At 60.1% G+C, this 14,122-nt stretch overlaps 1 protein-coding gene across 9 annotated transcripts in view; it reads left to right on the top strand.

Annotated features, from left to right (window-relative positions):
* Nucleotides 1–10,048: 10,048 nt before the first annotated feature.
* Nucleotides 10,049–14,122, top strand: part of CELF5 (CUGBP Elav-like family member 5) — a 48,502-nt gene continuing 44,428 nt past the window's right edge. For 8 of the 9 annotated variants that reach the window (XM_072787885.1, XM_072787883.1, XM_072787884.1 and 5 more), the window contains exon 1: nucleotides 10,049–10,337. In XM_072787885.1, the coding sequence (XP_072643986.1) occupies nucleotides 10,079–10,337 (259 nt within the window). In that variant the 5' untranslated portion in view covers nucleotides 10,049–10,078. Of the gene's footprint in view, nucleotides 10,338–10,802; nucleotides 10,944–14,122 lie in introns of those variants that run through there. The other variant, XM_072787891.1, reaches the window with a different exon arrangement.

Genomic DNA, 14,122 nt, shown 5'->3' with positions numbered 1-14,122 from the left:
GGGTCGGCTGCCTTTCTCTCTAAATGGCTTTTTTTTTTTTTTTAAAGATTTTATTTATTTATTCACGAGATACACAGAGAGAGAGACAGAGACACAGAGGGAGAAGCAGGCTCCCTGCGGGGAGCCCGATAGGGGATTCAATCCCGGGACCCCGGGGTCACGCCCTGAGCTGAAGGCAGGCACTAGACCGCTGAGCCGCCCGGGGATTCCCTCTAAACAGCTCTTTGGGGCGCCCGGGTGGCCCAGTGGTTGAGCATCTGCCTTTGGCTCAGGGCATGATCCTGGAGTCCCGGGATCGAGTCCCGCATCAGGCTCCCCATGGAGAGCCTGCTTCTTCCTCTGCCTGTGTCTCTGCGTCTCTCATGCATAAATAAATAAAACCTTAAAAAAAAAAACAAAAAAAACAGCTCTTTGCTGGTGTGGCAGGCAAGCCGCAAGCAGCTGGTGTGTGAAGTGTGCAGCGTCCTGTGCACACCTGTGAGGCCAACCCTGCACCGGGGTGGGGAATGGGGCAAGGGTGGGCACCGGGTGCCGGGCTGGGCCTGGGGACACGTGGTGGGGGGGTCCACTGTCCCGGCCATCCTGGGGCTCATTTTCAGCAGGGGAAGACAGGGAATGACAACAGATGGAGAATGGACCGTGAGACTCCCTAAAGGGGGCTTTTGAGTGAAATTGGGATGAGGATTCAGCTGTGTGGAAGTTAGGGATGGTGGTGCAGGCATTGAGCACGGCGCGTGCAAAGGCCCCGGGGCAGGATTGTGCCTAGTGTGAGGAGCGGGCGAGCCGTGGGGGGAGCAGGAGAAGGGGCCCCTGGGGAATGGGCAGGACGTCTGCATCTGACTCTCAACGTGATGGGGAACCAGGGACAGGGTGTGGCCTGACGTGACATTTGGAAAGGTCACTAGCTCCTGGAGGTCAGTTAGGAAGATGGTTTGGCTCCGTGTGCTTCCCAGGCGCCGGTGAGCTTCATCTTTAGTGTCCTTAGCCCTGGGCAGCGGCAGCAGACATCTGGGCGAAGGCCAGAGGCCCTGGAGCCTGGACCCCCAGGGTTGTGCTTGGACCTCCGCCCAGGGGTCTGTGCTTCGGGGCAACAAAGCACGAGTGAGTCTCCTTCCAATCCACCTTCTCCTCTCCCCGGAGACATTTGTTCCCTGTCTCTATCCTTTGTTCTTTTTTTTTTTTTTTTCAGTAGGTTCCAACATGGGGCTTGAACCCATGACCCTGAGATCAAGACCTGAGCTGAGATCAAGACTCAGAGGCCTAACCAACTGAGCTCCTCAAACGCCCCTTTTTTTATTCTTTAAAATACATTTTTAGCGGCACCTGACTCGGTGGCTGAGCATCTGCCTTCCACGCAGGCCGTGACCCCGGGGTCCTGGGATCAAGTCCTGCCTCAAGCTCCCTGTGCGGAGCCTGCTTCTCCCTCTGCCTGTGTCTGTCTGTCTCTCTCTCTGTGTGTCTCTCATGAATAAATAAGTAAAATCTTTAAAAAAGAAATGGGGGATCCCTGGGTGGCACAGTGGTTTAGCGCCTGCCTTTGGCCCAGGGCGCGATCCTGGAGATCTGGGATCGAATCCCGCATCGGGCTCCCGGTGCATGGAGCCTGCTTCTCCCTCTGCCTGTGTCTCTGCCTCTCTCTCTCTCTCTCTCTCTGTGTGACTATCATAAATAAAAAAATTTAAAAAAAATGGGGTGCCTGGCTGGCTCAGTCGGAGGAGCTCAGTCTTAATCTCGGGGTTGTGGGTTTGAGTCCCATGTCGGGTGTAGAGATGACTTAAAATACATTTAAAAAATAAAAGCATTTTTACACACATCCCTAGGAAGATGCGGACGGCGTTCAGGACTTTTGTGTCTGGCATGAGCGTCTTCCGTAGACAGCATCGTGCTGTCCTTGTCCCGCGTCAGCTTCCTTTCACAGTCCTTGCCCGTGCACGCACCCTTCCGCCCCCCATCCTGGAGCGTGCTCTGCCGACGGCACACGGCTCTGCCCAACTTCCAGCATCGCACACCCCGGCCCCAGGGGGAGCGCGTTTACCCGGAGGTCAGCACGCCGGCGGCCCCTGGCCTGGCCCAGCCCGCTGCCTGTGCTTGTAAATAAAGTTTTATTGGCACAAGCCCCCCCACCTGGTTATGTATCACCTGCCAGGACAGAGCAGTAGGGACCCTGTGCCCTCCCAAGCCCACGCAGCTCCGTCCAGGAACAGCCCGCGAGCCCCCGCCGACGTCTGGTTTTCCTCTCACCGGGGAGGAACTGGCCACCGCCAGCGACAGAGTGGACCCTGGTCGTTGGGCAAGAAGGCACAGCCCTGGCCTCTGAGAGACGCTCTGGAGTTTGGCCACCCCAAGAGGGTGGTGGGGGCGCTAGAGGACACGTGGCCCCCAGGGGGCTGCAGAAATGTGTTCCCCGGTGGCCCTCGGTCCACGCCGGGCACCTGCCCAGGACCAGTGTCCTCAGGGAGGCCGGGAGAGAGGCTCGCAGCCCCGGGCGGGTCTCCAGGGACGGACGGGGTCTCCGCCCGGCGCTTCAACAAACATTTGCTTTCTGTGTCCTAACTTTTTACTGGGACATGATTTCGGGAATATGGACAGCAAGCACCCTCTAAACCCTTCGCGCGCTCTGGGGACGCGCACGTTGCGCACCTGCTTCGTTCCCTTCTCCGTCTCCCTGCCTGTCCCTGCCCCCTTCACCCCTAAACCCGTCCGAGTGCGTTTCCTAAAATGCTTGGCGCCGCCGGCCCCCCTCACAGAACACTCCCCGGCTCCAGAAGCGGACGCCGATTCGTGGCAAGTTACAGACCAGAGTTGGATGTAGGAAGGAATGTTCCAGGTCACGCCTGCAGCCCCCTGGGGTCCTGTCTCTTGAGCCTCCTTGACCCTGGAATGGCCCCCGTCTTGGCCTCTTAGGACCTGGACGCGTTTCGGGGTCCTGGGCAGGCTCCTGTAGACTGGCCCCAGCCTGGGCACCCTGGTGCATCCGGTGGGGGGGGGGGGGGCAGGGCTACCTCAGAACCAAGTGAAAGCCCAGATGCCGTGTCCTTCCAGGGCGTGGAGCCCGGTGACATGGACCAGGTGGCATCTGGGGTCACCCCCCCGCCGTGTCCCCCTCGAGACTAGGCAGTGGTGGGAGGGGCCCCTCCGTCTGCCCACCTGGGATCGGGCGCTTCCCACCCCTCCCTGCTTCCTGGACCTGCTGGGATTGTACGTCCACGCGTGGTTCTAGTTCTCAGAGGACAGAAGGGAAATTCAACTGTCTTGCCTTGAGGTCGAGCGGCAAACAGGAGACAGAGCTGGCATTTAGGGGTTTGTTTTTTTAATTTAAAACGAAACAGCTTCGTTGAGATCTTCGCTTACCATAAAATCCGCCCTTTTAAAGCGCACGTTTCAGCGATTTGTGGTACGTCCATCACCCCTCATTCCAGAATATTCCATCACCCCAAGAGACAGACGGTCACGCCCCACCCATCCCCCCCACACCTTTCTCCGGTCCCTGGTGGCCGCCGGGATCCACTTTCTGTGGATTTGCTGCCCTGGACACTTCACGCACACAGGATCCTGCGGTACGTAAGCCACGTGGCTCTGATGGCGAGTGGCAGGAATTCTGAAAAGACAATTATCCGTCTCTTTCATTCTTAGTTGGGGAAAAGACAAAAACAAAACAAACAAAAAAAAAACCCACAACCTGTTGGCGACTTCCAGGTCCAGCATGGAGCACTCGGCCCGTAGGGGACTCCCCTTGTTCTCAGCCTCAAACACCCCCAAGGGTTGGTGGCGGGAGAGTTCGCTGGCCCTACAGGGCAGGTGTCCATACCGGGGTCCCTGGGGCTGAGGCCCCCCAGGGGAGGGGAGGGGAGAGGAGGCCCCTCTTCCCAGGCTTGCTTGGGCCGCGGGAGTTTCTTGAGAGGGAGCGTGGAGAGCTCGGCCCCATGAGGAATCATTTTCCGTTCCTGGGGTCAAATGGCAGGATCGGGGACCTGGGACAATTTCCAGGAAAGGTCGGGGTTCCCTCGGGAAGGCAAGTGTGAAGCTCTTTGCCTGGCAGAGGGAGGGCGGGTGAGGTGGGTCAGCTGTACATCGGGAGGCGTCTGGGGTGGCTGGGGACACATCGCCAACCACTAGGCCCTCATGGGGGGTGGGTGGGCTCAGCTCTCTGGAATGTGCTAGAAGAGCCGCGAGAGGCCTGGGGGCGTCAGGGCCCAAGGGGCAGGGTGAGGCTGACCACCACCCGCATCTCCCCACCAGCAGCAAGTTGACAGCGGGGAAGCAGGGGTGGTCAGGGACCCAGGAAGGTCAAGGAGCCGTTTCTGACTCATCCTCCTGGGGCTCAGCCCCCTGCATGCCCACGTCCCGTGAAATCAGAGCCTTTTGCTGTGGAAAGCCCGGTTGGTCGGGATCACCGCCGACACCTCCGCAGCCCCGCTGCCCCTCACCTGGAGGCTGGATGGGAATGCAGAGTCCCAGCACCCCGCACCCCCCTCCCGCCCCCGTGAGCCCAGCGGGATTGGGATCCGCATGTTGCACAGGCTGCCTGGAGGGGCGCGTGCGCCTTCTGGGACCAGACCCCTTCTCAGCGGGCTGGAGCAGGTGCGTCTCCTGCTGGCCCCGAGGCAGACAGCCCTGCCCTGGGTGAGCTGCCCGGAGCGCGGGGGGGTGGGGGTGTGCCTGGGGGGGTCGCGGTGGGCAGCGTCTGGAGCCGAGCGAGGCAATGGGGACAGCTGCCACGCGAGCTTGGAAGGGGACCTTGCGTCCTGAATGCCGCCGGCCGACCCCTCGATGGCAGCTTGGTGAGGCTCGGAAGAGAACCCAGGGACTCCCTGCGCTCGAGGTACGGGGCCGGGGAAACCACGAGGCGGTGACGGCGATCGGGGCCGAGTGTGCGGTGAGCTGTTCCGCGGCGGTAGCTAGCTGATGCCACGGCAGCCGGGGGCTCCTCACTCGGCCTCAGTCAGTCTCCGGACTCTGCGCTGCTCCCCCCAGAAGGTCACTACTGTGGCCGAGGTGGCTTCCGGCTCCCCTGAGATGTCTCCTTACAGTTTGCAAAGTGCCTCCTTCCAGCTGCTGTAGGGAAGGGTCCTGCATCGGAGGTGGGGGAGATCTCGGGGCACACGCGGGGGCCAGCGGTGCCACTCAGGGCCGCTTCCTGCACGCTTGGGAGCAAGAGGCTTTGACACAGGAGTGTCAGTCCCCGGGGGCTTCCGCTCAGCCAGGGGTGGGAATGAGAGCAAGATTCAGGATTTAAGTGAATTTGTAGAGGGTGTGGAAGCTCCGTGTCTGTTGGCCACCGTTATTTCGGGGCTGGGGCTCACCCCACTCCCCATGGGCCGCACCACGTGAGCCTCCCAGCTCCACTGCACGGAGCAGCCCCTGCCCCTCCCCATATCTCATGGACGGTGGAGCTGGGGCCCAGAGAGCTCTGGCGCCGAGGCCACACAGCGCTCACCACCTTTTGTTAGGGTTAGAGCCCCATCCCCTAAATAGGGTTTCCCCAGAGGGTGGGGGGCCCACTGTGATTTTCGGGGGCAGGGGGGTTGTTGATGGAGGGCCCACCCTTTCCAGCTGGCGTGCAGTTTCACGGGGAGAAAGCCTCTCCAGTGCTAACGGGTCTCTAACGCCTCTAATGTTTGCTAATCGCCCTTTTGAACCCAAGAGAGCGTCAGCGTCTGGTTTAAACCTCCTAACAAATACGATTTTCGTCACCTATCTAATAAACCACAGTCCTTTTTTTTTTTTTTTTTTTAGATTTTACTTATTTATTCAGAGACAGAGAGAAAGAGAGAGAGGCAGAGACACAGGCAGAGGGAGATGCAGGCTCCATGCAGGGAGCCCGATGTGGGACTCGATCCCGGGATTCCAGGATCACCCCCTGGGCCAAAGGCAGACGCTCAACCACTGAGCCATCCAGGGATTCGCCCTACACACACTTTTAAAAAAATTTTATTTATTCACGAGAGACACAAAGAGAGAAGCAGAGACACGGGCAGAGGGAGAAGCAGGCTCCCTACGGGGAGCATAGTGTGGGACTCGATCCCGGGACCCCAGGATCATGACCTGAGCCGAAGGCAGAGGCTCAACTGCTGGGCCCCCCAGGCGTCCCCAAACCGCATTCCTTTTTAAGGCAGCAATGTAGATTTGCCGTTAAAATCAATTTATTTAAGTTTGTTTTGTTTTTAAAGAACTGACTGAGGAGCGCCTGGGTGGCTCAGTCGGTTGAGCATCCAGCTCTTGATTTCGGCTCAGGTCGTGATCTTGGGGTCGTGAGCTCGAGGCCCTCATCAGGCTCCACGCTCAGCGCAGAGTCTGCTTTAAATTCTTTCTCTCCCTCTCCCTCTGTCCTGCCCCCACTCAGAGGTGAGGCCTCTCTCTCTCTCAAATAAAATCTTTAAAAAAAAGCTGATTGATAACAAGGGAAAAATGTCATGTAATAGTACCAATGCACCTCACCAGCACCAAGGTGGTTACTACTTAAAAAAAAAAAGGAAAGGACAGAATGACAGGTGTCGGCGAGGATGTGGAGGTCGGAGCTGGCGTCGTGCACGGGTGGGGGGACGTGAGAGAGGGCGGCCGCCGTGGAAGTCAGTCGGCAGCTCCTCAGAGCGTGAAAGATGGGTGCCTGTCTGACCCGCTGGTCCATCTTCGGGGTGTGGGCCCCACAGAGCTGGGTGCAGGGACTCGAACAGGTACCTGCACACCCATGTTCCCCGGCAGCAGGATTCAGAACGACCAGGACGCAGAAGCCACCCACGCGTCCATAGTGTGTCCATCCGTACAGAGGGAGGTGACAGCCAGCTACAGCCTGGCCGGGCCTGGGAGACGGAGGGCCCGGTGACCTGCTGGAAGCCTCCTACCCCGACCCTCTGCTCCCACCCCCTGCTTCTTCTGTAATGTCCCAGCTGGCGGGACCCCTGCCGCGATGCGCATTGTGACCAGGTTCCCTCTCACCCCCCCATCCCCCCACCCCCCCCACCTCCCCCGCCGCCAATGCCCCCGCTGGAAGCAAATCAGAGAATCGGCCTGGTGGGCTCCAAATGCTTCCAGATGCACAGGCCGCTTCCCCTGCCCTGCCCCCATCCCTGCTCAGGGAGGTGCGCTGCGGGGGTCAGAGAGGGAACTCCAGGGGCGAGCATCATTCGGAAGGTGGACTGTGAGTGGAAGCTCCCCAAGGCCAGACTGGAGCCGGACTGGGCTCTCTCCCCCGCCACCCGGGCTCCCCCCCCGCCCCGCCCCCCCAGTTCATTTGAGGTAGAAGCAAGAGGCTGAGGAAAATGCATCTCTAGCTCACAGGGTGCCTGCTGGGTTTAATTTTTGTCCTTTTTACCGACTCTCCTGGCACATCAGAGGCCCACAGGGCTTCGGGCATCGTGCTCCGGTCTCCATGGAGACAGAGCCTGTCTCCAGCCCGGCTCCTCCAGCCCATCCTGGGGCCGAGCCGGGCGGAGCCCAGCGGTGGGATGCTGTAGGGGGGCCTCTTGAACCCCCACCTCTGCTTGTCAGCCAGCCCCGGTGTCCTGCTCCCGTCCGCGGTCCGGCAGGTGGCTGGCTGCTGCTAATAGTCAGGATAATAGCCGTTTATTGAGTGTTAAGAATGTCCCAGTCACTACACTAAGCCTCGCCAATGAGCACTGAATCCATGCCAGGGACTGCTCACATTCTGGTGTCACGTGACGAGCAGGGAAACTGAGGCTTAGGCCCCTACAGCTCGAGGAAGGTGGTGTGCGATCGTGGGAAGTGTGTGGGGTCCAGAGTCCATCCCAGCACTGTTCCTCTGTGACTTGACCTCTCGGAGCCTCAGTGTACCCCTCTGTAGAGTCGGTATAGACACGGCACTCCCCTCTTGCGGTTGCTTTGAGGATTGTGCTGGGGGGAACCAAGGTGAGCTCACCTGGGGAGGAAGTTTAAGGGGGGGGGCAAAAACCCCAGCCATCAAGATAATGATTATTTTAATGCAATTAAAAAATAAATCAACACGGCTGACCCGACAAATCCATACTGAACAAAATGTCGATGCTTTAAATAGAACCAGTATTCCCGAGTTTCCCTTTTGGCTCGGCGTGGCATTGTCACTGGCCCTGTCTTTGTTTTAAAATAGAATTTTTAATTTAAAATAAAAATAAAACAAATTAAAAATTAAAATCAGGATCACTAACAGTGCCATGCTGAGCCAGTGGGAAAACTCAGTAATACTAATTCCGTCTTTATTTAAAATTTTGATGTCTTGTTCATTGTACGTTTTTGCATTTTGATCTCTTAAATATCACATGAAGTGTTTTTTTATTTTTTTAGGAAGTTTTTTTTTTTTAAGGTTTATGTAGTCACTCTAGAGAGACAGTGCTCGCGAGCAAGGGAAGGGGCAGAGGGAGGGAGAGGATCTCAAGCAGGCTCCCCACTGAGCCCGGAGCCCGACACACGGATCTTTTTTTTTTTTTTTTAAGATTTTATTTATTTACTCGTGAGAGACACAGAGAGAGAGAGAGAGGCAGAGACACAGGCAGAGGGAGAAGCAGGCTCCATGCAGGGACCCCGATGTGGGACTCCATCCTGGGACTCCTGGATCACGCCCTGGGCCGAAGGCAGGTGCTAAACTGCTGAGCCACCCAGGTGTCCCTCGACACACGGATCTTGATCCCAGGACCCTGAGATCATGAATGAGGCAAAATCAAGTCAGATGCTTAACTGACTGAGCCACCCAGGCACCCCCACATTAAGTGTTTTTTAAAGTTCACTTAAGTCATCTCCATCCCCAATGTGGGGCTGGAACTCATGACCCTGAGATCAAGAGTCCCATGTTCCACCGACTGAGCAGTCTGTGAGAATCTATTTATTCGTGCTCACCCGGGTTGTTGTATGGACCACATGAGTTCCCACGTGTGAAGCACCTCGCACAGAGCCTGGCACCTAGAAAGAGCTATGTGGTTTATTAACAAACAAGTAAGTATATAGCATATTAGAATTAAGAGGGTATACGCGCTGTGGAGGAAAAAGCAAGGCTGAGAAAGGAGGTGAGGATGGCTGAACGATTTTGGATACGGTGGAGACAGAGTGATGAGGATCCAAACACTGAGCCAGCCATGCACCTTCCGGGAGATGGCAATGCAGGCGGGGAGCACGGCCCTGTGCAAAGGCCCTGGGGCAGGCCCCTGCCTGGTGTGCTGGAGGAACAGAGAAGACCCATGTGGCTGGGGCAGAGCGGGGCAAGGGGAGAGAGGGAGGTGCGGAGGGCAGGGAGGGGACGGGGCAGGTCCTGCAGGGCCCGGTGGGCTTCGGGGAGGGCTCAGGCTCTCATCTGGGGACATCTCTGGAAGAGTTTTGAGTCGGGGCGACATGACTCCCATGGAGCACTTGGCCCAAACGTGTCAAAATCCTTTGAGATCCTTTGGATACTACGTGCTCGTAGCAAGTGTGAGAAAAGAACGTCACCTCCGGTTGCTGTTGACAAAAACCCAAGGGTCGCTGTTTGTTTCCTGGTTTTGGTTTTGGTTTGCGCGTGTGCGCGGCTGTTCTGCTGAGACCTTAGGCGATGGTTGCGGGTCCTACCCGGTCGTGTATTAACTTCAAAGTCCTGAGCCCCAGTGCCCGGCACGGGGTATTGTCAGAGCGCTGCCTTTTGGGTTTCTGGTGCAGGGATGATGATGATGATGATGATGATGATGATGATGATGATGATTATTACCAGCGCCCCCGCTGCCGCCACTGTTGTTGAGCCCCGGAGGAGGGCCGAGGGCGGCGGGTCAGCGCCAGGCCCCCGCGCCGCTTTAGCACCTGCCCTGGCGGCGGGGATGCGGGGATGCGGGGATGCGGGGATGCGGGGCGCGGCCCGGCCCGCGGACTCGGTTTCCCCTCCCGGGCGCGGGGGGCGCAGAGGCTGCGAGGCGCGCGCCGGCCGCCAGGGGCCGCTGCGGAGCCGCCCTTTTGTGGTCCTGATGCTGGAGCGAGCGGGCGCGCGGAGGAGGGAGGCGGGAGGAGGGCGCGGGGACGGGGCGGGAGGGAGGCGGGAGGCGGCGTCCGTCGCTCCAGCTGCGAGTCCGCCCGCCGCCCGCCGCCGCCGCCGGCTCGGTCCCGCGCCCGCCGCCCGCCTGCGCCCGCCATGGCCCGCCTGACGGAGAGCGAGGCGCGCCGGCAGCAGCAGCAGCTCCTGCAGCCGCGGCCCTCGCCCGTGGGCAGCAGCGGGCCCGAGCCCCCCGGGGGGCAGCCCGACGGCATGAAGGACCTGGACGCCATCAAGCTCTTCGTGGGCCAGATCCCGCGCAACCTGGACGAGAAGGACCTCAAGCCGCTCTTCGAGCAGTTCGGCCGCATCTACGAGCTCACGGTGCTCAAAGACCCCTACACGGGCATGCACAAAGGTGGGCGCCCCGGCCCCCTCCCTCCCTCCCTCCCTCCCCTCCCCTCCGTCGGCCTCCCCACCCCACCTTCCGGCATCTTCTCTCCCCCAGCCCTCCTCTCCTCACCTCCTCCCTCTGCTCGCCTCTGCCACAGCATCATCCCCCCCTTTCCACCCACCCCTCCTCCCCCCTCTGGGGGTGCAGCTGACAGATTCGAGCTGGCCCCCTCCCCTCCTCCGCCCCCTCTCCCTCCCTCCCCACCTTCCGGCATCCTCTCTCTCCCTCTCCCTCTCTCTTTCCTTTTCTCTCCTCTCCCGTCTCCCTCTACCTCCCATCCTCTCCCCCCCCAGCATCCTTCTCTCTCTCTCTGCCTCTCCCTCCCTTTCCCCCTGGACCCCCACCACTTCCTCCCTCACCCACTCTTCCCTGCCCCTTTGCTGGGGTTGCTGCCTGAACATTGCCCCCCCTCCCCACCCCCCACCCCCATTCATTCGGCCTCCCCAGGCCCCGTCGGGGAAGTTTGCACCTCTGGACTCCATTGCTTTGGTCATTTTCACAAAGCCAGGCCAGCGGGGCAGGTCCAGCCAGCCGCAGGGGGCACGGATGCCCAGGACCCCGGGCTAATCGGTAACTACAAAGAAAGCGGGGTGGGGGTGTCAGGGAGCTGAGGTGGGCTGCGGGTGGGCACCAGCCTCCCCAGCCTCCGTAGCTAACATACTATCGTTCGCCCTCCCCCCTGCCCATCCTCTCTGTTTGGATCAGCATCCCCCCCTCCATTTCCCTGCCCTCCCCCTCCCTGCCTCCACCTTTGGCTCAAGTTAAAACTGGCCTAGCCTGTTAGCAATGTGTTGAGGTCTGAGGCCAAAGACGATGAGCCTGGACCGTCCATCTGGCAGAGCGCAGATCCCAGGGTGGACAGGGAGGCGTGGGCGACCTGGGAGCCCAGTGGGGGAGGCAGGAGGGGTGGGGAGGCCTGCCCACCTCCCTCCCACCTGATTCCCTCTCTGATGGGATGCTGGGAGGAGGTGCCTAGGGACGTGGCCCCGGCCCTGGGCTCCGATCATGGGCCCAGTGTCTGAATTACGGTGGCTTTGATGGTTCTCCTGTCAAGTGTTGGCAACTGAGGGTGGGGACAGGGAAGGCTTTGTGCTGGACACCCCTGGCAAGACCCTGGAGGTGCCTGGAGGATGGACCAGGGCCCGTGACCTATTTCAGACCCTGTTTGCCCCCATCTTCCTCTCTGTTGCAGGCATGGGAAGCATGAATGCATGTTTGTTGAATGAATGAATGAGTGAATGAATGAATGGATGGACGGATGGAGGATGGACCGTGGCAGGCCATAGGGAGAGCCTGGTGGGATGGAGCCAGGGCCTGTTACCGTAGCTAGACCCTCCAGCCGGTATCTGAGGGGGAGAAAAGAAACCCCTCCCATCCCCCACCTCTTTTTCAAATCCAACCATTACCAAAAAAAAAAAAAAAAATCGGGCTTGGAAAATCTAATTCCTCTATGTGAACTAGGAGGGCAGGGGTTTCCATTCGCCCATGAGTCCCACTGAGGGGCCCTCGGCTGCGTGGAGGGCTGTCTCCACAAGCCCCTACTCCTCGTATGCCTGGAGGGCCCATTTCTAGAAAGATTCTGATGGAGGTTGGAGGGGGTGTCCACATGGCCCCCAAACGTTGAATTGAAAGGCTGAGCTCTGGATCAGGGAAGCTGATGGTGTGCAGTGGATGGACACACTGGGTGATCATTCCCCTTTCTCTCGTGTTTTTTTTTTTTTTTAATCTCCCTTGGAGCACCCCTCCCCCTCCCTCATCCCCACCTCCCCCCACCCCTGCAAGGAGGAAGGGAGGGACATTGGCTGAGTTCTCCCATGGGCTGGAACCTCAGTTTCTCCCACTGTCAAGAGAGCAGGGCCCCTTGAATGTGAGGTCCCTGTTTTTCTGGCTGGAGATTGTTGGGATTAGGAGCACCCCAGAGGCTTTCCCAGGAGGGTGAGAAACAGGAAGCAGGGTGTCCGTGACACCAGCCTGTCACCCTCCACTTCCCAGAGACCTTGGGTGCAGAGCCTGGGCCAAGGGGGAGGGCTTGCCCTCATATCTGCTCTCTGACACCACCCAAGGGTCAGGAATGGATCTCTCTCCTGATCCCCCTGTGCTGGGCCTGCTGGGCCTCACCTGTGGGAGGGAGCTGCTGGAGGGGGGAGGCCCAGCAGCTAGGAGGGAGGCTCGCCCGTGGGACCCGTGGCCGGCGGCTGCCCCTCTCTGAGTCTCAGCCAAAGGGAGGTGCAATGATGAATGGGAAGTCCAGGGGGTGTTCAGGCTCCTCCCGCCAACATTTAGCTGGTTTAGTTCCTGGGGAGCCCACAGGGTACAGGATGCCTGCTGGTGGTGCTGGCTGGAAGCAGCGGGGTGGGGGTGTGGTCCCGGCTGGGGAGGAGGGGAGAGAACCCCCCACCCCACCCCCCGGAGCCTTCTGGGCTCCTGAATGCTCTGGGATCCCATGGGGAGCTGGAAGGGCCAGAAGGGGTGAAGTGGGTCACCATGCTGCTGGCACCCAGTGCAGGAAGGGCCACCCAGCATCACCTTGTCCTGATGATCGTTAACTGTCATACGTGGGGTCCGTCCAGGGCCCTGAAGGGATGGCCACTGAAGCAGGCTGCGAGCATCAGTGCCTTCCACGTGGAAGGGAAACTGAGACCTGGAGGGGCCAAGACTGGCTCCCAAGAGCTGGGCCCCCCACTGTCACTCACCTGCCTCCCTCCAGCCCAGGGAATACACGAGTCTGTCTGTGTGAGGGAGGGGTGACAGCTTCCCCAAGCCACGAGGCTGGCCCCCCAAAGATGGTGTCGGGGAGGGAAGGGGCTGTGACGCGAGGGCGCCCCAAGGCCTCAGGGCCTGTGCAGTGGGGTCCCCTGCTGAGACCGAGTGACAGGCAGGAGGGCCAGCCACGCCCGCGCCCACCCGGGGCTCTGGGAACGTGGCCGTGGCTGGCAAGGGGGAGCCGGGTCCTCAGAAAGAGGGCAGGCCCTTGGGCGCTGGCTTGTTTTGTTTTTAAGAGAGAAAGGGAGGGAGACAGAGAGACCGAGAAACATTTAGGGACCTGAGAGACAGACAGGGACCCCCTGGGCAAGAGCAGAGAAAGAGACGCACAGAGACAGAGACACAGGGGCAGAGGGGGGACCCCCCACCCACAGGCGGGAGAGCAGGGGGGAGCAGGGAGGCCGCGAGGCCGTGTCTCCGCTCAGACCTGCGCCGCATCCGGAGCTCAGGCCTGGAGCTGGGGGGCTCCCACTGGCCCGGGGCCCCAGCCAGGGCACAGCGCCCTCAGAGGGGGCCCAGGGAGGTGCCCGGCGTGGCTGCGCTGGCCCTGTCTCCCGAGGGGGCCCCACCACCAGTGCCCACCCTGCCCGAGAGGGCTCGGCCGCCACCGCCGCCAGGCCCCCCATTTATGGTAATCGTATATGCATTTGCATGTTAATGACAATATTTGTCTTAAAGCGGAGGTTGTGAGGGGGGCCGCCGCAGGTGGGGGGGCCGGGTGGAGGCCTGTGGTTTCCATGGGAGCACCAGCTGCTCCGCTCGGCGGCAGGAGGGGAGGCTGGAGCACGCTGAGCTCTGAGGCGTGAGATTCGGGAGGGAGCGTCGCGCCAGCCCGGGGACGGAGGACTGCCTGGCGGGGGCGCCCAGGGAGGAGTCGGCGGGCTGAGAGCGGCGCGTGGGGGTGCTGGGGCCTGACGCCGCACTAGGCATGCACCCCCTCCCCGTGCCTCGGTTTCCCCAGCCGCCCATTGTTCCCTGATTTAACA

Source organism: Canis lupus, chromosome 19 (assembly GCF_048164855.1).
Source record: "Canis lupus baileyi chromosome 19, mCanLup2.hap1, whole genome shotgun sequence".
NCBI classification, from domain to species: Eukaryota; Metazoa; Chordata; class Mammalia; order Carnivora; family Canidae; genus Canis; species Canis lupus.
Note: the sequence above shows the minus strand (reverse complement) of the source record. Positions and strands in the feature narration are given on the sequence as shown.